Source organism: Elephas maximus, chromosome 22 (assembly GCF_024166365.1).
Source record: "Elephas maximus indicus isolate mEleMax1 chromosome 22, mEleMax1 primary haplotype, whole genome shotgun sequence".
Taxonomy (NCBI): domain Eukaryota; kingdom Metazoa; phylum Chordata; class Mammalia; order Proboscidea; family Elephantidae; genus Elephas; species Elephas maximus.
Window position 1 is genome coordinate 61,472,974 of NC_064840.1, and position 24,496 is coordinate 61,497,469.

Below are 24,496 nucleotides of genomic sequence, written 5' to 3' on the forward strand. Positions count from 1 at the left end.
ACTACCTACCTAAACTAACATAATCAGAAGTAGAACAACTAAATAGACCCATAACAAAAAAAGGCATTGAAATAGTAATCAAAAAACTCCCAACAAAAAAAAGCCTTGGCCCAGAAGGCTTCACTGCAGAGTTCCAGCAAACTTTTAGAGAAGAGTTAACACCACTACTACTAAAGGTATTTCAAAGCATAGAAAATGGGGGAATGCTACCTAACTCATTCTATGAAGCCACCATATCCCTGATACCAAAACCAGGTAAAGACACCACAAAAAAAGAAAATTACAGACCTATATCCCTCATGAACATAGATGCAAAAATCCTCAACAAAATTCTAGCCAATAGAATTCAACAACATATCAAAAAAATAATCCACCATGACCAAGTGGGATTTATACCAGGTATGCAAGGTTGGTTTAATATTAGAAAAATCATTAATGTAATCCATCATATAAACAAGACAAAAACCACACAATCTTATCAATTGATGCAGAAAAGGCATTTGACAAAGTCCAACACCCATTTATGATAAAAACTCTCACCAAAATAGGAATTGAAGAAAAATTCCTCAACATAATAAAGGGCATCTATACAGAGCCAACAGCCAACATCATTCTAAATGCAGAGAGCCTGAAGCATGTCCCTTGAGAACGGGAACCAGACAAGGATGCCCTTTATCACCACTCTTATTCAACATTGTGCTAGAGGTCCTAGCCAGAGCAATTAGGCTAGACAAAGAAATAAAAGGCATTCGGATTGGCAAGGAAGAAGTAAAATTATCTCTGTTTGCAGATGACTTGATCTTATACACAGAAAACCCTAAGGAATCCTCCGGAAAACTACTGAAACTAATAGAAGAGTTTGGCAGAGTCTCAGGTTATAAGATAAACTTGCAAAAATCACTTGGATTCCTCTACATCAACAAAAAGAACATCGAAGAGGAAATCACCAAATCAATACCATTCACAGTAGCCCCCAAGAAGATAAAATACTTAGGAATAAATCTTACCAAAGATGTAAAAGACCTATACAAAGAAAACTACAAAGTACTACTGCAAGAAACTAAAAAGGACCTACTTAAGTGGAAAAACATACCTTGCTCATGGACAGGAAGAGTTAACATAGTAAAAATGTCTATTCTACCAAAAGCCATCTATACATACAATGCACTTCCGATCCAAATTCCAATGACATTTTTTAATGTGATGGAGAAGCAAATCACCAACCTCATATGGAAGAGAAAGAAGCCCTGGATAAGTAAAGCATTACTGAAAAAGAAGAAGAAAGTGGGAGGCCTCACTCTACCTGATTTTAGAACCTATTATACAGCCACAGTAGTCAAAACAGCCTGGTACTGGTACAACAACAGGCACATAGACCAATGGAACAGAATTGAGAACCCAGATATAAATCCATCCACATATGAGCAGCTGATATTTGACAAAGGCCCAGTGTCAGTTAACTGGGGAAAAGATAGTCTTTTTAACAAATGGTGCTGGCATAACTGGATATCCATTTGCAAAAAAATGAAACAGGACCCATATCTCACACCATGCACAAAAACTAACTCCAAGTGGATCAAAGACCTAAACATAAAGACTAAAACGATAAAGATCATGGAAGAAAAAATAGGGACAACCCTAGGAGCCCTAATACAAGGCATAAACAGAATATAAAGCATTACTGAAAATGACAAAGAGAAACCAGATAACTGGGAGCTCCTAAAAATCAAACACCTATGCTCATCTAAAGACTTCACCAAAAGAGTAAAAAGACCACCTACAGATTGGGAAAAAATTTTCAGCTATGACATCTCCGACCAGCACCTGATCTCTAAGATCTATATGATTCTGTTAAAACTCAACCACAAAAAGACAAACAACCCAATCAAAAAGTGGGCAAAGGATATGAACACGCACTTCACTAAAGAAGATATTCAGGCAGCCAACAGATACATGAGAAAATGCTCTTGATCATTAGCCATTAGAGAAATGCAAATTAAAACTACGATGAGATTCCATCTCACTCCAACAAGGCTGGTATTAATCCAAAAAACACAAAATAATAAATGTTGGAGAGGCTGTGGAGAGATTGGAACTCTTATACACTGCTGGTGGGAATGTAAAATGGTACAACCACTTTGGAAATCTATCTGGCGTTCTCTTAAACAGTTAGAAATAGAACTACCATACAACCCAGAAATCCCACTCCTCGGAATATACCCTAGAGAAATAAGAGCCTTCACACAAACAGATATATGCACACCCATGTTTATTGCAGCACTGTTTACAATAGCAAAAAGCTGGAAGCAACCAAGGTGTCCATTAACGAACGAATGGTTAAATAAATTATGGTATATTCAGACAATGGAATACTACGCATCGATAAAGAACAGTGAGGAATCTGTGAAACATGTCATAACATGGAGGAATCTGGAAGGCATGCTGAGTGAAATTAGTCAGAGGCAAAAGGACAAATATTGTATAACACCACTATTATAAGATCTTGAGAAATAGTATAAACTGAGATGAACACGTTCTTTTGTGGTTACGAGAAGGGGGAGGAAGGGAGAATGGAAGAGGGTTATTTACTGATTAGTTTGTGGATAAAAAAAAAAAAATTTTTTTTTTTTTAGCAGATAAGAACTACCCTAGGTGAAGGGAAGGACAATACTCTACATGGAAGGTCAGCTCAACTGGACTAGACCAAAAGCAAAGAAGTTTCCAGGATAAACTGAATGCTTCGAAGGTCAGCGGAGCAAGGGCGGGGGTTTGGGGACTATGGCTTAAGGGGACTTCTAAGTCAATTGGCAAAATAAATTCTGTTATGAAAGCATTCTGCATCCCACTTTGAAGTGTGGCATCTGGGGTCTTAAATGCTAACGAGCGGCCATCTAAGATGCATCAATTGGTCTCAACCCACCTAGATCAAAGGAGAATGAAGAACACCAAGGTCACACGATAACTATGAGCCCAAGAGACAGAAAGGGCCACGTGAACTAAAGACTTACATCATCCTGAGACCAGAAGAACTAGATGGTGCCCGGCCACAACTGATGACTGCCCTGACGGGGAGCACAACAGAGAACCCCTGAGGGAGCAGGAGAACAGTGGGATGCAGACCCCAAATTCTCATAAAAAGACCAGACTTAATGGTCTGACTGAGACTAGAGGAATCCTGGCGGTCATGGTCCCCAGAACTTCTGTTGGCCCAGGACAGGAACCATTCCTGAAGACAACTCATCAGACATGGAAGGGACTGGACAACGGGTTGGAGAGAGATGCTGATGAAGAGTGAGCTACTTCTATCAGGTGGACACTTGAGACTGTGTTGGCATCTCCTGTCTGGAAGGGAGATGGGAGGGTAGAGAGGGTTAGAAACTGGCAAAACGGTCACGAAAGGAGAGACTGGAAGGAGGGAGCGGGCTGACTCATTAGGGGGAGAGTAAATGGGAGTATGTAGTAAGGTATATATAAGCTTACATGTGACAGACTGACTTGATTTGTAAACTTTCACTTAAAGCACAATAAAAATTATTTTTAAAAAATGAAGAAGAGTAAAAAGGGCAGAGTTGTTCTACTAAATGGGAAACTATAATACAAAAGCATAGTTATTAAAACAATTTGTTATGGGTACAAGTACATTCAGGTCCATGTTTGTATCAGACTCTAATACTGTTTCCGTCTGAAAATCATAATATCTGCTGAAGTCTTGCAAATACCGAATTCTCAAAAAGCATTCTTCCCTAGATTTTTTGCATTCGTTCTATGTCCTGGCCTTCCCTATCAAGTGAACAAACAAAATCAGTCAATGTATAGATTGCAATATTAACACAGTTTCCCTCACAATACTACTGATCCCATTGTGAAGTAATAGCCTACGGGGCACATGATGAGCTGCTGACACATTCACCCTCAATAAAACATTTTATCAAAAGTCCAAAGGTTAACCAGAGGTTTTGAAAGATCTTATGTATTTAGCCTGGAACCCGAAAGTTCATTCTAGGCTCCTCTTTTTTCCCATGAACAAAAGCTTTTCTGCAGCATATTTTAAATTTCTTCAGAACTCTTCAACCTATAAAATCTAGACAGTATATTCTTCTGTGTAATTCAAACTTGATATCACTTAGCTTCAATATTTTGCACTATACTCAGTCATATATGAGATACCTAACATTTATGACAAAAAGACTAACTAAAACAATAGAGTTATTAGTCATTTTTCCCAGTTATCAGACTTACTTCCTCAGAACCACAGTCACAGATTTCATTTGCCTCCACTTTGTGGTTGCCACAGACTGAAGCCCTTACTTGCATTTGCGGTTTATTCTGAAGACATCTGGCACCCACATTTGAAATGAAATTTTCAAAGTCACTCAAACTGCAATTGCTGAAAGTCTTCACTCCACTGGATTGCCTAAAGATGAATTGGTAAAATGTTGTTGGCAGTATACTTCTGGAAAACATAAGTCTATATGTTCCATTACCTATATAAATTAATTTCGAAATGTCAAATTTAATGTTGGTGTTGTTATTGGATGCTGTCTCGTTGATGACACATAGAGATCACATGTGACAAAGTAGAACTGCCCCATAGGGTTTCTTAGGCTGTAGTCTTTACAGAGCAGATCTCTGGGTCTTTCCACCACTGAGCAGCTGGGTGGGTTCAAACGGCCAATCTTTCAGTTACAAGCCAAGTGCTTAACCATTGCACCACCAGGGCTCCTTGTCAAGTTTAATCCAAAAACAAAAACAAAAACTGTTGTCATTGAGTCAACTCCAACTCATAGTGACCCTATCGGACAGAGTACAACTGCCCCATCTGGTTTCCAAGGAGTGCCTGGTGGATTCAAACTGCTGCCCTTAACTGCTATATCACCAGGGTTTCCATCAAGTTTAACAGGCCATCCTCAGTTATAGATCGATTATAACCTATCATAAGCCATTTTCACAAATAAAAAAACATGTAGGATACTAAATATACCTGCTGCAGTACTTGTCTGATATGCTATTTTGGAAACACTGGCAAACCTACAAATCACAGTAACTTTAATCCATCACATATTTATGGAATTTTATAATTTGAAAAACAATTTCCCATTCTATTTCTCATTTTATTCGTATATTGCCCTGTGAAATAAAAGGATAGTCATAATTGTTCCCATTTTAAAGATGAGAAATGTAAATCCAAGCAGGTCAAATAATTTGTCCCAAATCACACAACTGTTATATACTTATTCAGTCTCCAAGCAAGACTTTTTATTCTTGCAATAGTGATTTTTCCACAACATCAAATTACCCTACAAGCAACTCAAAAATTCTGTTTAAAAACAAAGGCCATAGTTTTGGCCTGCTGACATATTTTTAAAGATCCTTACTAAATGATTTTATAAAATACACAGCTTAAGGAGAACTGCTTTGCTAATGTATCTTGCAGATTGGACTAGTTATCCTCGATTGTCTTTAAAGGTGCAGCTCCCCTTCTACACTACTCCTACGCGTAAAATATACATGTTCACATTCTGCAGTGAACTTGGTCCATTTATAGCTAATTTGTGTAAGTTAAAACAAAAAAAAAAAAAAAAATTTGTGTAAGTTAGCTTTAAATAAATTCTAAATTATTGTACATAAAATATTAATAACATAAATTTAATAACCAAAAAATAAATCTTATTAAAAAAGAAAAAAAAAACTTACATAGCTTCTGGATTCATTATACAGATAGCTCCTGAGCAGTGACATTCCTTTGGGTCATCATATGATAGTCCCAGACTAAGTCCCAGCAACTGGGTAACAATAACTGAAAATGCCTCCAAAGTTATCTCCTTGGGATACTACAACAACAAAGAAAATCCAAAGAAAGTCAACTCAAACGTTGGTAAAAATAATATTCTAATTCTAAATATTTTTATTGTTTTATCAAATATTTTAAAATAAGGAGATATGATTCCTTAGACAGGTGAGAAACTATTCTTACTAAGTTTTAGCTGAGATATAAGCATATTAAATCTATGACAAGCTTTGCCATGTTTTAACAACCAAATACCTAAAGTAATTATTGGATAGCTATCATAACTTATAAAACAGGGCTGTTTTGATGAAGAATATTTACATTAGATTTTTAGCTACTGGGACCACAAACTTCCATTCACCCAATTTCTGACAACAGCTCTGATATTCATTCAGGGTAATTCAGATGATACTCCTCCTCCCAGTTCACAAAGCGGTCACAAAACCCAGTTACCAAATTAAACTGTTTTATCTCCTTCCTGCTAGGACCTTCACTGATACAGTAAGTGGTATCAAGAGAAGCCACAGAAAACAAACCCTCGATATAGCAACCTTAAGTTAAGTGGCTCACATATTTCCTAGGCACAGATAATTTCCTCACCACGGAGAAATGGGACACTGATAATTCAACGCTTACAGTGATGGTCTAACTTCTCAATTTTATGACCAAAGCTGGCTACAAAAAAAGTGCAGGCGTAGGCCAAGATGTCAGGAAAATCAAAGCACTTAACTGTTATGATGACAATAGTGATTATAAAGACTTGGGGGTCATCTGGCTTCTTATGACAGCCTTAGAGAATGTACATAAAGTAAATTAGAAAGGAAAGGTGTAAATGTGCAACCGAGAGTGCAAACAGACAACCAGAAAGCCTCTGCAGCAGCAATGAAGCAACTCGTCATTTCCTATAGTCACTGAGCTGACAAGACTGAAGACCAAGGTCAAGGTCTAATAATAAGGATTGCAGGGCTGCAGCACCATTTAATGCTCATGACCACCAGATCTGGTGGGGAAGGAGTTGGAATCTGCGACTGGGATGGGGACATTTGGAGAGACATGGACAAATAGCCCGTCATTCACCAGCAGAAGATGCCCTCTCCAAACTCTGAGAGAGTCAGCCTCTGCTAAAAAAAAAAAAATTTTTTTTAATGTTTAATGATACCTGGGACAGTTATCTCACTACCCCTCATTGCTCAGGTCCATATTAAGAATTAGATCCTAACAGTCTGGAAAGAGAATGTTCTGCTCTAGGAGAGGACAGTTTATACACTGAAAAAGTTTGACCAAGGGGTATGAAATAGAAGGATAAACCACAACAAATTTATAGAAATGGGTGACTGATTTGGGACTCTGTATTTAACAATGTGTTGGGTCAAAGCAGGAGTGATGTTAATATTCTACTAGGGTGACTAATTAAAGTTAAACTTAACCATGGCCTACTGCCAGTGAGGTCAAAATACTGCAACTTTCTGAGAATACTGTACATTAAAGAGTGTTGAGTTTCAGATACATGGGAATATTGAATGAATCTATTACATGTAGTCTGTTCAGTAACTATCCCTCACCACACCTCCAGAGAGGGTCGGGAGGACAATTCCCTCGCCAAAGCATTAACTAATACTTCGATGAGAGGAACACCGATACAGTCAAAAATCTCTGGTGGCTGTTTTCTGTAAGTTTGAGATGATGGTAGAGGCTTCAATGTAATTTGCTTCTCTGAAATTAATGGGAACAATGGGACCAGGAGTGGTACAGGTTATGTGGTAATACTTAACTGTCTGAGAAAAAGTGGGTGAAATTACCTCAATAAGCTAGAGGGACTTTGATATGATCAGTGTTTTGCACCACAAGGATTGTGGCAATTATTTCAGGGACCCTAAAAATAAAATATACAGGAACCAGTTTAAATGCGTTCTTGGCATATTAAAAAAAAAAAAAAAAAAAACTCATTGCCATCGAGTTGATTCCAACTCATAGTAGCCCTACAGGACAGAGCAGAACTGCCCTGTAGGGTTTCCAAGGCTGTAAATCTGTGAGGAAGCAGGATGCTACGTTTTTCTCCTTTGGAGTGGCTGATGGGTTTGAATTGTCAACCTTTCAGTTAGCAGTTGAGCACTTAATGACTGTACCACCAGAGCTCCTGCCTGACATATTAAGAAGTAAAAATTTCAGTCTAGGGATCCCCAGACCTAAACCAGTTCACAGCCTTCTGGACTCCCAGTCGCTTTGAAGGGAGGAACCTGCCACAAAGTCACAGGTGAATAATTGACTATTCCTCCAAGCCTTCTCCAGAGGAACCTGGAACTATTCACCAGAATGACTGCACGCACAGGGAAAAGAAATACCTAGGACTTCTAGGGGTTCTTGGATTCAGCCTCAGAACTGAAGCGATCTGGGAAACCTAAAGAGCACCTTAGTCTACTGGACAAATTGTTCAATGGAATCCTGCTTCAATTCCATCTGACAGTGAATCCAAAAGGACAGATACATTCTAGTATCATATTCCCAGTATCAGAATTATGGTGGACTAGACACACTTTGTAACTAGCAAAATCCCCAGATTGGTACGCTAGCACATAGAGTGACAGCTATTACCATAGGGAGGGTCAAGAGGCAGGCTCTGAAACTTCTCGCAAGATGGGAAATCAAAAATAACATGGCATACCTGTGGGAATTGTAGAAATTAGTGCCAACATCAAAATTTGAAATTGTAGGAGTAATGAATCATATCATATCCTCATTTAACTCACTTCATTTTACCTGGATCCACAATCAAAGCCCGTGGACACAGCAGTCAAGAAATTAAACGATGTATTCCACTGGGAAAATCTGCAGCAAAAAGCCTCTTCAAAGTGTTAAAAAGCAAATATGTCACTTTGAGGACTAAGGTGTACCTGACCCAAACCATGGTATTTTCAGTCTCCTCATATGCATGAGAAAGCTGGACAGTAAATAAGACCGAAGAAGATTGATTATTGAATATAGCATGGACTGCCAAAATAACAAACAAATCTCCCTTGGAAGAAGTACAGCCAGAATGCTCCTTAGAAGCCAGGATGGCGAGACTTCCTCTCACATACTTTGGACATGTTATCAGAAAGGATCAGTCCCTGGAGAGGGACATCATGTTTGGTAAAGTAGAGGGTCAGCGAAAAAGAGGAAAACCCTCAATGAGATAGATTGACACAGTGGTTGCAACAATGGGCTCAAGCTGAACAATGATTATGAGGATGGCGCAGGACTGGCCAGTGTCTAGTTCTGTTGTAGGCAGGGTCACTATGAGTCAGAACCAACTCGATGGCACGTAACAACAGCAACAAAGTCCATAGTTTACATTAGGGTTCACTCTTTATGTTGTATAGTGCTGTGCCACATAAGATTCCTTCAGCCAATGTCCAACCAAATATACATCTGTGGTCCTGATCTGGCTGCCAGTGCAGCCGCTGCCTGGCCCACAACCCTGCACCCGGCAAGCTCAGCCTTCTGTATCCAGTGGATATAGCTTTGTCCATCAGGATCCCATAAGTTTTAATATAATAGGCTTTACGGGGGTTGGTTCGTTACTACAGATTGTACGGGGACTGCCTGTATATAATATGGTGTTCGCACAACATCCAAATCATATAATGCCCTATTTCACAGAGCATATTGTGGCCATTAAGTGACACATGACTGTCGAGTTCTATGGGTCTTGTTGTTGTTAGGTGCTGTCGAGTCAGCTCTGACCCATAGCGGCCCTATGTACAACAGAACGAAACAATGGCCAGTCCTGCACCATCCTCATAATCTTTGTTGTGCTTGAGCCCACTGCTGCATCCACTATGTCAATCCACCTTGTTGAGAGTCTTCCTCTTTTTCGCTGACCATCTACTTTACCAAGCATGATGTCCTCCTCCAGGGACTGGTCCCTCCTGATAACACATCCAAAGTACGTGAGACAAAGTCTCGCCATCCTTGCTTCAAAGGAGCAGTCTGACTGTACTTCTCCCAAGACAGATTTGTTTGTTCTTTTGGCAGTCCATGGTATATTCAATATTCTTCAACAATACCAAAATTCAAAGGCATCAATTCTTCCTCAGTCTTCCTTATTCATTGTCCAGCTTTCTCATGTGTATGAGGAGACTGAAAATACCATGGCTCGAATCAGGTACACCTTAGTCCTCAGAGTGACATATTTGCTTTTCAACACTTTAAAGAGGTCTTTTGCAGCAGATTTGCCCAATACCTTTTTTGATTTCTTGACTGCTGCTTCCATGGGTGTTGATTGTGGATCCAAGTAAAATGAAATCCTTGGCAACTTCAGTATTTTCTCCATTTACCATGATGTTGCTTATTGGTCCAGTTGTGAGGATTTTTGTTTTCTTTATGTTGAGCAGTAATCCATACTGAAGGCTGTGGTCTTTGATCTTCATCACTAAATGCTTCAAGTCCTCTTCACTTTGAGCAAGAAAAGTTGTGTCATCTGTATATTGCAGGTTGTTAATGAGTCTTTCTCCAATCCTGATATCCTGTTCTTCTTCATGCAGTCCAGCGTCTTGGATTATCTGCTCAGCATATAGATTTAATAAGTATGGTGAAAGGATGCAATCCTGATATACACCTTTCCTAACTTTAAACCATGCAGTATCCCCTTGTTCGGTTTGAACGACTGTCTCTTGGTCTAGGTACAGGTCCCTCATGAGCACAATTAAGTGTTCCGGAATTCCCATTCTTTGCAATGTTATCCATAATTTGTTGTGATCCATACAGTTGAATGCCTTTGCATGGTCAATAAAACACAGGTAAACGCCTTTCTGGCATTCTCTCCTTTCAGCCATGATCCATCTGACATCAGGGATGATATCTCTTGTTCCTCGTCCTCTTCTGAATCTGGCTTGAATTTCTGACAGGTCCCTATGAATGTACTGCTGCAACCACTTTTGAATGATCTTTGGCAAAATTTTACTTGCATGTGATATTAATGATATTTTTTGATAATTTCCACTTTCTGTTGGATCGCATTTCTTTGGAATGGGCACAAATATGGATCTCTCCTAGCCGACTGGCCAGGTAGCAGTCTTCCAAATTTCTTGGCATAGGCAGGCGAGTACTTCCAGTGTTGCATCTGTTTGTTGAAACATTTCAATTGGTATTTGTCACCAATTCTTGAAGCCTTGTTTTTGTCTTCAGTGCAGATTGAAATTCTTCCTTTAATACCATTGATTTTTGATCATATGCTACCTCCTGAAATGGCTGAACATCGGCCAGTTCTTTTTGATACAGTGACTCTGTGTATTCCTTCCATTTTCTTTGGACACTTCCCACATCATTCAGTATTTTGCCCATAAAATCCTTCCATTTTGCAACTCGAGGGTTGAATTTTTTCTTAAGTTCTTTCAGCCTGAGAAATGCTGAGCATGATCTTCCCTTTTGGTTTCCTAACTTCAGGTCTTTGCACATTTCATTATAATGCTTTACTTTTCTTGACCTGCCCTCTGAAATCTTCTGTTCAGCTTATGGGTCTTGACAAATGCATACTGTCATATGTCTACCATTTTACAACAATATCCTGGGGAATTTTCACTGCCCTTAAAACAGGTGCTGTGTTCCACCTGTTTATCCCATGCCTACCACCCCACCCACAACCCCTGATCTTTTTTCTGTCTCTGTATTTTTGACTTTTCCCCAATGTCATACACACCCACTCTTCACTTAGCCACATGGTTAGGTTTCAAACACCAGGTTGTTGTGAGAAAATCAACATTATGCAAAAATGGAGGATTTTTTTTTTTTTTCTGTTTTCAGACCATCCATTTGTCCAGTTTTTTTAATTTATAAAATATGGTCATAGAAAAAATAGCAACTAAGATTGACTGATGTGCTCATCACTGTGATGACTCCAAAAAAAAACCAAACCAAACCTGTTGCCGTCAAGTCAATTCCGACTCCTAGTGACCCTATAAGACAGGGTAGAATTGCCTCACAGAGTTTTCAAGGAGCACCCAGTGGGTTCTAACTGCCAGCCTTTTGGTTTGCCGCCATAGAACTTAACCATTATGACACCAGGGTTTCTGTGACGAGTCCAGTTATGGATTATTCCTCTTCAGAGAAGGAGGCTTGTAGGAGACAAAGCTGAATAAAGCTGGGCTATTAGGACAAAACCCTGGTGGTGTAGTAGTTAAGTGCTACGGCTGCTAACCAAGAGGTTGGCAGTTCAAATCCGCCAGGCGCTCCTTGGAAACTCTATGGGGGCAGTTCTACTCTGTCCTACAGGGTCGTTATGAGTCGGAACCGACTCGACGGCAGTGGGTTTGGTTTTTTTATGTGACTAGGGGAAACCCTGGTGGCGTAGTGGTTAAGTGCTACAGCTGTTGACCAAAAGGTCGGCAGTTCAAATCTAGCAGGTGCTCCTTGGAAACTCTATGGGGCAGTTCTACTCTGACCTACAGGGTCGCTATGAGTTGGAATTGACTTGAGGGCAATGGGTTTGGTTTGGTTTATGTGACTAGGGGGCTCATGGCTTAACCCCTTCATCTTCCTCCTGTGCCGGGTCAGAGCTGCCCTGGTGGAGGCACCTCCAGGACTCCACTCCCACCCCTGTGAGCCCTGCGTTCACAATCTTACAGCCTGCTCTGCCCTCTGGGCCTGACGAGTCACCAAGGCTTGAGGCTTCCTGCAAGGACGCTGGAAACCTGGCCACATATCCAGCTCCACCGAGCCAGAGGCTCCAAGCTCGTTTCAGCTTACTTTGGGATGTCATTAGGCTCAAACACATTTCTTCCAAACACCTTCTCCCATGCCTTTCTTTCTTCCCTTCCCAGCCCACACCAATTTTGAGCTGCAGGGCCTTAGGCCACTTAGGAGCTGGGAACCCAGAACAGGCTCCTTCTGGCTCAGTGCTGCCTGCACATCCACCCAGAGGCTGTGGCCATGGAGGAGGCCTCCCAGATGTGGCAGCTGGATATAGCACCCCTGCCAGCAGGAGGGAGCAGAAGGCATACTGCAGCACAGTCCAGCTTCCTGGAGGCCACCCAGAGACCCTTCTCAAGAGAGGGTACCCTCCAAAGCTGCTGCCACCCTGCCCGCCACCTCCTTAATAACCAAATAGTCAGATAGTAGATTTTCTACTATTGTCATATATGTGAAATGTAGGATAACAAGATAGTCTATAAGTGAGGAGTAGGGTGTAATTGGGATCATACAGTATGCAGCTTTTTCAGATGGCTCTTTAAAAAAAAAAAATTTTTTTTTCTTTCACTCAGCAATATGTATTTAAGGTTCCTCCATTTCTTTTCATGACTTAATAGCTCATTTTTATTTATCACTAAATAATACTCCACTGAATGGGTGTACCACAGTTTGTTTATCCATTCATCTATTGAAGGACATCTTGGTTGCTTCCAATTTTTGGCAATTATAAACAATGCTGTGATAAACATTCATGTGCACATTTTTGTATGCACATAACTTTTCAAATCATGTGGATAAATACAGAGGAGTGCGGTTGCTGGAGCTTACAGTAAGCCTATGTTTAGCTTCGTAAGAAACTGTCAGATGGTCTTCTAAAGTGGCGGTACTGTTTGGCATTCCCACCAGCACTGAATTAGAGCTCCTGTTGCTGTACATCCTCGGGAGCATTTGCTGTTGTCAGTGTTTTGCATTACAGGTAGTCCCCGACTTTCAACGTGGTCGAGTTATAACAAATCACATTTACGACCATACATTTTTTGGTTTTTTTTTTGCACATCTTACCATTAATAATATGTAGTATATACAATGTTGCAACACGTAATTTGCTTATGTCATCATTCTCAGATTCACTCACAGATGTTCAATTTTATGATCTACTCTTCAAAACACTGCCATATAGCAGGTTATGGCCTAGTCTGCAATGAAGTTAGTGTTGGGAGTCATAACAGATAGAAAGTTGGGCAATATTTAACTGACAATTTTAAATAAGACAATTGAACTGGGCAGGGGCCCAACAGCTATTATGACTCTGAATTCATTGCTACGACACTGACACTGACTTCATTGTAGACCAGGCCTATAAAATATTCAGTGTTTCGTACCATAAGAAGCGTCAGTTGTTAGTATGAAGCTGAGTTGTTCACGTTTCTCTAGCTGTAACACCTGCACTGCTTATACCCCCAATATGTCTGGCAAAAGAAGTCATGCCACTGAAAGTGCTAATCCAAAAGAGATGGTGAGGAAGGCTCTAGATATGAATATAAAGATGAAGATCATTAAGGCCTATGATAATGGAAAGAGAGTTGGTAAAACAGCACTTGAGGAAGGACTGTCTCATTCAACTGTTCCAACAATCATTAAGGATAAAAATAGGATTTTGGAGGCAGTTAAAGGAGTGATTGGCGGAAAATGGACAATTTTTACAAAGAGGCCAGAGCCAAGCCACGGAGATTTGGGTAGAAGACCAAAATCCGAAAGGGGTTTCCTATGAGTTTACTGACGATTCAAACAAAAGCACACAGCCTATAGGAACAGCAAGGAGAAAACTGCCTCGAGTACCACATTTTTACACAAATAACACACGCCTTCTGTGTTTGTTTGCCGGCAGCACCCTCCCTGTGAGAGGCACCATCACAAGCGCCGCCATGCCGAACCTCTTCCACATGTTGCAGTAAAAAAAAATTGGCATATCACACTTACAAAAATACCTGGTGTGGGGGGAAGGGAGCAGCCAGGAAATAAACACAGAAGGCGCATATATTTGTATAAAAATATGGTACTTTGGTTTCATCGCTTCAAATGCAGATTTCGCTTGTAACATACATGTAACTGGAGAAGCAGGAAGCACCAATGTTGAAGCTGCCAAAAAAATCACTGATGAGCTGGACAAGATAACACAAGATGAAGACTATCTACCAGAGCAAATTTTCAAAGTGGACAAAACAGGCTTGTTTTGGAAAAAAGATGTCAGAAACTATGGGCTACATTTGCTCAAGCAATAGTTCTAACAAGTGGAGGTACAGTAACATTATGAGGTTTCTGAAAGAATTGTAATATTCTTCAGTGTATCTAGAACATTTCATCTTCCTGAAGTTACAGGAAAAAGCATGCAGAGGATATGGGAAAATCTACTGAGTTATGTGAACACACTCCAAGTATCTGACCAGGATAATATGATGGAAGAGATAGATGGAAAAATCATCCACATGGCAAGAACACTGAATTTGGAACTTGGTATCAGCAGTGGAGAACAGCCCCTACATAGGTCATGAAGAAGGGGGACTGACAGATCAGGACTTAATGGATTTTGAAGAGGAAAGAAATGCTGAAGAAAGAAATAATGAGAAAGAGGAAAAAGAGAAGTTGTCAAAAAATTTTACAGTGAAAAGATTAGCTGAAGTTTTTTCGAAACTAAATCAGGGGCTTCAGTTGCTTGAAAACATGGAACCAAATGCTGATAGCTTTGCTAAAATTGATAGGCAGATTCAGGAAGCAGTGAGATGTTACCATGAAATATTATGAAGAAAAAAAGAAAAGGACCATACAGACACCTCTCACTAATCTTCTGACTAGAAATGCCATCCTATTCCAGGAATAATCCAGATGATCCAGAACCCTCCACAGTGGAGTTATTACCAAAATTGACAAAATGCCAATGTCATCCAACACTTTTTCAACCTTGAAGTAAATTTTTATGATTTGTGTACTTTTTTACATATGAATTATTAAAATATATCTATAAGTTTATGTAATGTTTCCAACCCCCAAAGACAAATAAAGATTAGCTTTATAAAGATACTGATTATAAAAGACAGTAATAATGAAGACTAAAAGAGGTATTTGATTTCCATCAGAACAAACTTACTACAGAGTTGTTGGAACAGAATTCTGTTGTAAGTTGGGGACTACCTGTATAGTCATTCTAATAGGTGTGTACTGGTATCTCACTGCTGTTTTAATTTGCATATACGCTGAACTGTTAACCAAAAGGTCAATTGTTCGAACCTGCCCCACGGGTCCAAGGAGAAAAGACCTGGTGATCTGCTCCCATAAAGATTACAGCTGGGAAACTATGAGGCAGTTCTACTCTGTCATATAGGCTCGCTATGGGTTGGAATCGACTTAGTGGCAAACAACGTAAGACATTGAGCATCTTTTCATATACTTATTTGCAGTCTGTGTATCTTCTTTGGTGAAGTGTCTTTTCAGATTTTTTGCCTATTTTTTAGTTGGGTTTTTAATTTTCTTACTGTTGAGTTTTAAGAGGTCTTTTTGCATATTTTGGATACAAGTTATTTATCAGATATTTTCTGCAAATACTTTCAGTCTGTGTTTTGTCTTTTCATTTTCTTCACAGTGTCTTTCACACAGAAGTTTTTAATTTGAGTTAAGTCCAATTTATCATTTTTTCTTGGATTGTGCTTTTGGTGTTGTATCTAAAGTGATCAACACAAGATGGGCTGGATTTTCTCCTATGTCATCTTTGAGGACTTGTGTAGTTTCACATTTTACTTTTAGGTCTACGGTCCATTTTTGAGTTAACTTTTGTGAGAGGTGTAAAGACTGTCTACATTCATTTTTTTTGTTTGTTTTTTGTTTTGGGTTTTTTTTGTTTTGTTTTGTTTTTTTGCGTGTTTACATCCAGTTGTTCCAGCACCATTTGTTAAAAAGACTATTCTTTCCCTATTGAATTGCCTTTGCTCTTTTACTAAAGATCAGCTGACTATATTTATGTGGTCTATTTCTGAACTGTCTAGTCTGTTCCGGTAATTTATTTGTCTTTTCTTTCACCAATATCACACTGTCTTAATTACTATAAGATTTTAGAAGGTCTTCAAGTTGGGTTCTATCAGTCTTCTGATTTTGTTCCTCTTTAGCACTGTGGTGGCCATTCTGGGTCCTTTGCTTTTCCATATAAATCTTAGAGTCATTTTGTCAATATCTACAAAATAACTTGTGATTTTGTTGGGATTGTGTTGAATCTACAGGTGAAGATGGGAAGAACTGATATCTTAATAAAATTAAGTCTTCCTATCCATGGGTATGGTATATTACTCTATTTATTTAGATCACCTTTGACTATATTCTTACTGATTTTCTATTTGCTAAACTTCGTCAATTACTGACAGGTGTTGAGATCTCCAACTGTAGTAGTGGGTTTGTCTATTCCTCCTTGCATTTTTATCAGTTTTCACCTCATTTATTTGGATACTCTGTTATTACGCACATGCACATTATCAATTGTTATATATTTTGGGGGAATTAATCTCTTTATTATTTAATCCCCCCTTTATTCTTTATAATTTTCCTTGCTATGAAATTAGCTTTCCCTGAAATTAATATAGCTACTCCAGCTTTATTTTGATCACTGTTAGTATAGTACATCTTTCTCCATTCTTTTACTTTTAATCTGTGTCTTTGTATTTAGGGTGGGTTTCCCGTAGATAACATAGAATTGGAGGTTTGTTTGGTTTTTTTTTCCCCTACTCTGTTAGTCTGTCTTTTAATTGGTATATTTAGACCATTCATATTTAAATTAATTATTGAATAACGTCTACCATATTTGTAACTGTTTTCAATTTATTGGCCATGTTATTTGTTTCTTTTTTCTGCCTGCCACTCTTCTTTTTTTCCCCTCTGGTCTAAAATGGTTTTATTTTCTCTCTTCATTAGAATATCGATTATACTTCTTTTTTAAAAACTTTTTAAGTTGTTCCTCTAGTTTACAATATATATCTACAACCAATCTAAATCCACTTTCAAATAACAATACACTCCCCTTTTTTTTTTCATGGGTAGTGCCAGTATGCTGTAATAGAGAATTCTTGATTCTTCCCTCCTGTCTCTTAAAATATTATTGTCATACCGTTCATTTATCCAAAAGCTATAATGCCCAATATATTGTTGTTATTGTTATTCTGAACAAACTATTATTATTTAAAAAGGCAAATCAAATATTTTAGTTTACCTTCATTTATTCCCTCTCAACCACTTTTCCTTTCTGTGTGTGTCTGGCTTTCTCACCTACATCATTTTCCTTCTTCCTGAATAACTTCTTTTAACATTTTTTTTAATGTTCTTGTTATTTTGGTTTTTTGTGAGTTTATCTCAAACTTTTTAGTTATTTATTTTTATTATTGTACTTCAGATGAAGGTTTACAGAACAAACTAGCTTCTCATTAAACAATTAGACACATATCATTCTGTGACATCAGTTACCAACTCCACAACATGTCAACACTCTCACCTTCTGGACCTGGGGTTCTCTATTACCAGCTTTCCTTCCCATTTAGTCTCATTTTGTTTTATAGGCCTGTCTACTCTTTGGCCGAAGGGTGAACTTCAAAAGTGACTTCATTACTGAGCTAAAAGAGTGTCCAGGGGCCTCTTTTAACATTTCTTGCAAGGTAGGCCTAAAAACCAAAAAACCAAACCTGTTGCCATCGAGTCGATTCTGACTCATAGCAACCCTATAAAACAAAGTAGAACTGCCCAATAGGATTTCCAAGGAGTGGCTAGTGGATTTGAACTGCTGATCTTTTGGTTAGCAGCAATAGCTCTTAACCACTGCACCACCAGGGCCCCAATGCAGGTCTAAAGGCAACAAAATACCTCATTTTTCATTTGTCTAAGAGTGTCTTTATTTCTTCTTCACATTGACAGGATAATTTTGCTAAGTCCAGAATTCTAAACTGGTGTTTTGTTTTTTCTTTGAACAGTTTAAATATTTCACTTTACTCTCTTCTTGCTTGCATAGTTTCTGACGAGAAGTTCAATGTTATTCTTATCTTTGTTTCTTTATAGGTAAGATTCCCACCCACCCACCTCTACGGCTTCCTTCAAGATTTTATCTTTTTCTTTGATTTTCTGCACTTTCTGGAGCCCTGGTGGCACAGCAGTTAAGAGCTCAGATGCTAACCTAAAGGTCGGCAGTTCAAATCCACCAGCAGGGTCCTTGGAAGCCCTATGGGACAGTTGTACTCTGTCCTACAGGGTCACTATGAGTCAGAATTAACTTGATCGCAATGGGTTTGGTTTTTTAAGCATACATTTTTTGTTTTTGTTTTTTTGGTATTTACCTTGCTTGCTGTCCTCTGAGATTCCTAGATCTGTGGTTTGATGTCTGTCATTAATTTTGGAAAATTCTCAGCCATTATTGCTTCAAATATTTCTTGTTCCTTTCTCTCTTTCTTCTCCTTCTGATATTCCCATTATGTATATATTACATCTTTTGTAATTATCCCACCAAACCAAAAAAAAAACCCCATTGCCGTCAAGTCAATTCTGACTCATAGTGACCCTATACGACAGAGTAGAACTGCCCCATAGAGTTTCCAAGGAGCGCCTGGTGGATGCAAACTGCTGACCTTTTGGTTAGCAGCTGTAGCACTTAACCACTACACAAACAGGGTTTCCACAATTATCCCACAGTTTTCAATATTCTGTTCTTTTCTTTCTGTCTTTTTCTTTTTTTGGAAGTTTCTATTGACACATCATCAAGGTTACTAACTCTTTCTTCAGCTGTGTCCAGTTTCCTGATGAGCCTATCAAGGCATTTTTTATTTCTGTTACAGTATTTTTTACTTTTAGCATTTCCTTTTGATTCTTTCTTAGAGTGTTCATCTCTCTGTTCACATTACCCATTTTTCTTAATTGTTGTCTGCTTTTTTCTATTTGAGCCCTTATATTACCAAGAAAAACCAAACCCATTGCCATCGAGTCAATTCTGACTCACGGTGACCTTATAGAACAGAGTAGAACTGCCCCATAGGGTTTTCCAAGAAGCACCTGGTGGATCTGAACTGCCAATCTTTTGGTTAGCAGCCGTAGCTCTTAACCACTATGCCACCAGGGTTTCCAAGCATATTAAACTCAGTTATTTTAAATTCCCACATGATACAAAAAAATTTCAAAATAATCTGCTATACCTGAATCTGGTTCTGATGCTTGCCCCATCTCTTCACAATGTGTTTTTGTTTTGTTTTGTTTTTGCCTTTTAGCATGCCTTGTAATTTTTCGTTGAAAGTCAGATATGATGTATTGGATGAAAGGAACTCAGTGTGAGGTTTTATGTTTATCTGGTTAGAAGTTAAACCAAAAAAAAAAAAAAAAAGACAAACCCATTGCCAGCAAGTCAATTCTGACTCATAGTGACCCTACCGGACAGAGTAGAACTTCCCCATAGGGTTTCCAAGGAGCACCTGGTGGATTTGAACTGCAACCTTTTTGGTTAGCAGCTGTGGGTCTTAACTACTACACCATCAGGAGTTTCCAGTTAGAAGTTAGGCCATGTTTATTGTTTGCTGTAGCTGTAATGGTCAGATCCTAAAATCTCCTCACTTGTCCTTGTTTTTGCCTCCCTGTTGTCTTTTGGTTTCCCTACAGACTCTTTCTTAAGTGGGGTCTGAGCCTTGCAGTTCCTTTCAGCTGTGGTCCCTTGTTATTACACCAGGAGCCCTACAGCTATAAGATGTGGGAGGAGAGGAAACATTCTATAATCATATGATTAGGTTTCAGACTTTTAGTGAGACTGTGATCCTTGGCTGTGACTTCAGAAGTTCTTCTCGGCTTTTTATTTTTCACCCATCAGGTGAAACAGGAAAGCTAGAAGAGCCTGGAGTTGGGTACTTCCTTTTCTTCAAGTCAAAGACCAGAGAGGCTGGAATTGGGTATTTCCCTTCACCCACATGGAAGGTTAGAGGAGGATGAAGTTGGGTATTTCCATTCACCCACATAAAAAGCCAGAGGGGGTTGAAATTGGGTATTTCCCTTCCTCTACATCAAAATGCCACAGCTTGGTTCAGATGTACCTTAGTCCTCAAAGTGACATCTTTACTTTTAACATCTTAAGAGCTCTTTTGCAGCAGATTTGCCCAATGCAACATGTCATCTGATTTCTTGACTCCTGTTTTCTTGGGCATTGATTGTGGATGTAAGTAAAATGAAATCTTTGACAACTTCAGTCTTTTTTCTGATTAACATGATCTTGCTTATTGATCCAGTTGTGAGGATTTTTGTTTTCTTTATGCTGTGGTGTGATCCATACCATAAGATGTAGTCTTTGAGCTTCATGAGTAAGTGCTTCAAGTCTTCTTCGGTTTCAGTAAGCAAGCTTGCGTCACCAGCATAGCGCAGGTTGTTAATGAGTCTTCCATCAATCCTGATGCCACATTCTTCTTCATATAGTCCAGCTTGTTGAATTATTTGCTCAGCATACGGATTGAATAAGTATGGTGAAAGGATACAACCCTGATGCACACCATTCCTGATTTTAAACCATGCAGTATCCCTTGCTCTGTTCAAATGACTGCTTCTTGGTCTATCTGCAGGTTCCTCATGAGCACAACTAAACATTCTGGAATTCCCATTCTTCACAATGTTATCCATATTTGGTTATGATCTGCATAGTTGAATGCCTTTGCATAGTCAGCAAAACACAGAGTATCTTTCTGGTATTCTTTGTTCTCAGCCAAGATCTATCTGACATCAGCAATGATATCCTTCATTCCACGACTGTTCTGAATCTGGCTTGAACTTCTGGCAGTTTCCTGGCCATATACTGCTGCAACCACTTTTAAAGGATCTTCAGCAAAATTTTACTTTTGTGTGATATTAATAATATTGTTCAACAATTTTCGAATTCTGTTGGACCATCTTTTTTTGGAATGGGCACAAACATGGATCTCTCCCAGTCAGTTGGCCAGGTAGTTATCTTCCAAGTTTTTGGCAGAGATGAGGGAGCACTTCCAGCATTGCATCCTTTTATTGAAATGTCTCAACTGGCATTCTGTCAATTCCTGAAGCCTTGTTTTTCACCATTCCCTTCAGTGCAGTTTGGACTTCTTCCTTCGATACCACTGGTTCCTGATCATATGCTACGTCCTAAAATGGTGGAACATCAACCAATTCTTTTTAGTACAGTGACTCTGTGTATTCTTTCCACCTTCTTTTGATGCTTCCTGCATCCTTCAATTTTTTGCCCATAGAATCTGTCAATATTGCAACTTAAGGCTTGAATTTTTTCCTTCAGTTCTTTCAGCTTGAGAAATGTTAGTCCCTTTTAGTTTTCTAACTCCAGGTCTTTGAACACATCATTATAATACTTTATTTTGTCTTCTCGAGCCATCTTTTGAAATCTTCTGTTCAGCTCTTTTATTTCATCATTTCTTCCATTCGCTTTGCTACTCTATGTTTAAGAGCAAGTTTCAGAGTCTCTCCTGACATCCATTTTGGTCTTTTCTTTCTTTTCTGTCTTTTTACTGACTTATTGCTTTCTTCATGTATTATGTCCTTGATGTCATCCCACAACTCATCTGGTCTTCGGTCATTAGTGTTCAGTGAGTCAGATCTATTCTTGAGATGGTCTCTAAATTCAGGTGGGGTATACTCAAGGTCATACTTTAGCTCTTATGGATTTGTTTTAATTTTCTTCAACTTCAGCTTGAACTTGCATAGTTGTAGTTGATGGTCTGACTACATGTGTGAAGAGAGACAATGAAGAAGCTCAATATCATCAATCAGAAGAAGGCCAGGGTCTGTCCTACGGCTGGCCCTGGCCTTCTTCTGATTGATGATATTGAGCTTCTTCATTGTCTCTCTTCACACATGTAGTCAGTTTGATTCCTGTGTACTCCATTCAGTGAGTTCGGCATGTATAGTCACTATTTATGTTGTTAAAAAAATAAAAGGTATTTGCAATGAAGAAGTCATTGGTCTTGCAAATTTTATCACGCAATCTCCAGAGTCATTTCTCTCACCAAGGCCATATTTTCCAACTATCAATCCTTCTTGGAAATTACAAGCATATTTATCAATGTCTAAAGTTAATCAATGTCTTTTATCTCCTTCAGTAATCTTAAAACACTTTAACTCCAATTACACCTCTCTAACCTATAAGTTATTTTTTTTTTAACTTATAAGTTAGAGAGGTGTAAATGGAGGAACTTACATGTTATTGTATCACAATTTAGGTAGTGCTAGATGATGCTACAAAGAAGCATCTAAAATCTTACCACCTTAATACACTTACATAAAGTTCATTGCAGATGCTCCTTGTCAGTGGGTACCCTTCCATATGTCCATTCTGGAATACTTACATATTGTTCTCCTATCCTTACTTATATCCCTTCCATTCAGCTCATCATGAGAAAGCCTCACACAAGTCTTAGCCACTTCAACCAAGCCGTGGCATTAATTACTCCCACTCATATTACATGGTTCCATCAAGATGTAAGAAGGCCTGAAAAATGTGTTCCCTACATTGGAAAATGCTTTCCAGCCACAGCCACAGACTGTGGTATTGGATAGCCACCTAAGATACATTATTATCATTTGTTTTAATTCAAACTAGTCTCTATTTTAATCTCACCAGACACAATTATTATTATTGTTTCCTGTAGTCCATGTTCAAATAATTATTACTTTCATTACTCTTCATTGTCTCTGAATCTTAGCTCTCCCTTTCACTTTCCTTCTGCCTGAAGTATATTCTTTATAATTTCCTTTAGTGATGTTAGGCTGTTGGCAGAAAAGTGGAGGCAAAAGAAAAGAAATGGAAGATAAAGAAATAACGTTAAATCTAAAAATATTAACAATGACAAGAAAGTGCATGATTTAAATTGAAATAACTAAAATACACCTATTTTCAGGTTGGATAGGGGAAAATATTTCCAGTTATATCTGTTTACAAGAAACTCTCCTGAAGTGGTAAGGATTAGATATACCTGTATGTAACAGAAAACTCAAAATAACAATAACTTTAAAACAGAAGTTTACCTCTCTCTCATGTTAAAATAAATAAATAAAGACCACATTTAGGCAGTCAAGGGCCCATAATGACATCTTTCTGGTCTTCAAGGGCCCAGGCTCCTTCCAGCTTCCTATTCCCACATATCTACGTCATGGCCTTGTCTTCATGTCAGAATTTTAAGCAGCAGATTGGAGAAAGGCAGTGATGAAGAATGAGTACCGTTCCTTTAAAGAGGCTTTCTGGAAGTTCTCCGTGGTATTTCTACTTTCATCTCACTGGACAAAACTTAGAAAAATCTACCTACAAAAAAAGGCTATAAAATGAAGGCGTCTGTATAAGCAGGAAGGAGCCCTAGCTGTGCAAAGGTTAAAGCACTAGGCTGCTAATTGAAAGGTCGGCAGTTGGAGTCCACCCGCAGCTCTGTAGAGAAAAAAACTGGTAATCTGCTCTCTTAAAGATTACAGCCTGGGAAACCATGTGGGGCAGATCTATTCTGTCCTACAGCATCACTTGTTGGAAACAGCCAAAACGTCCACGAAAAGGATAAAGGATGAATAAACTATGGTATATTCATGTAATGGAATAGAGCAAAACAGAGTAAAAAATTAACTTGAATTCTATGTGTCAGCATGGATAAATCTCAAAATCATTAAGGAGAGAACAACAAAAATACAGTTGCAGAATGACACAGTAGGATACGATTTATATTACGTTTAAACAGGCAGAACAATTACCATTTAGAGATACGTGTTCAATTGCAGTAAAAGCAAATAGCTTTTAAACATAGAAGCATAAAGCCTTTGTAAAAGTAATAGTATTAAACTTTTGTAAATGCATCATTCCTTGAATTCATCTCCTCCAATGATTTTATCCTACAGTCCGCTGAGCCACTCGTTCTTATGATTCATGGCCCTAGGCCTTGTCAACAGATCTTTATCAATAACCTAGTGGTGTCACTAGGGTTGGTGTCACCCAGTGTGGTAAATCATGGTGTCAGCCTCCCCATAGGCCTC

At 38.7% G+C, this 24,496-nt stretch overlaps 1 protein-coding gene across 1 annotated transcript in view; it reads right to left on the minus strand.

Annotated features, from left to right (window-relative positions):
• The window catches only part of LOC126065536 (disintegrin and metalloproteinase domain-containing protein 32-like), a 157,860-nt gene that overhangs the window by 66,197 nt on the left and 67,167 nt on the right, over window positions 1-24,496 (minus strand). Inside the window, exons 11-12 of the mRNA XM_049865634.1 lie at window positions 5,695-5,831; window positions 4,240-4,414 (exon numbers count right to left, since the gene is read on the minus strand). Coding sequence (XP_049721591.1) covers window positions 4,240-4,414; window positions 5,695-5,831 — 312 coding nt within the window. The remainder of the gene's footprint in view (window positions 1-4,239; window positions 4,415-5,694; window positions 5,832-24,496) is intronic.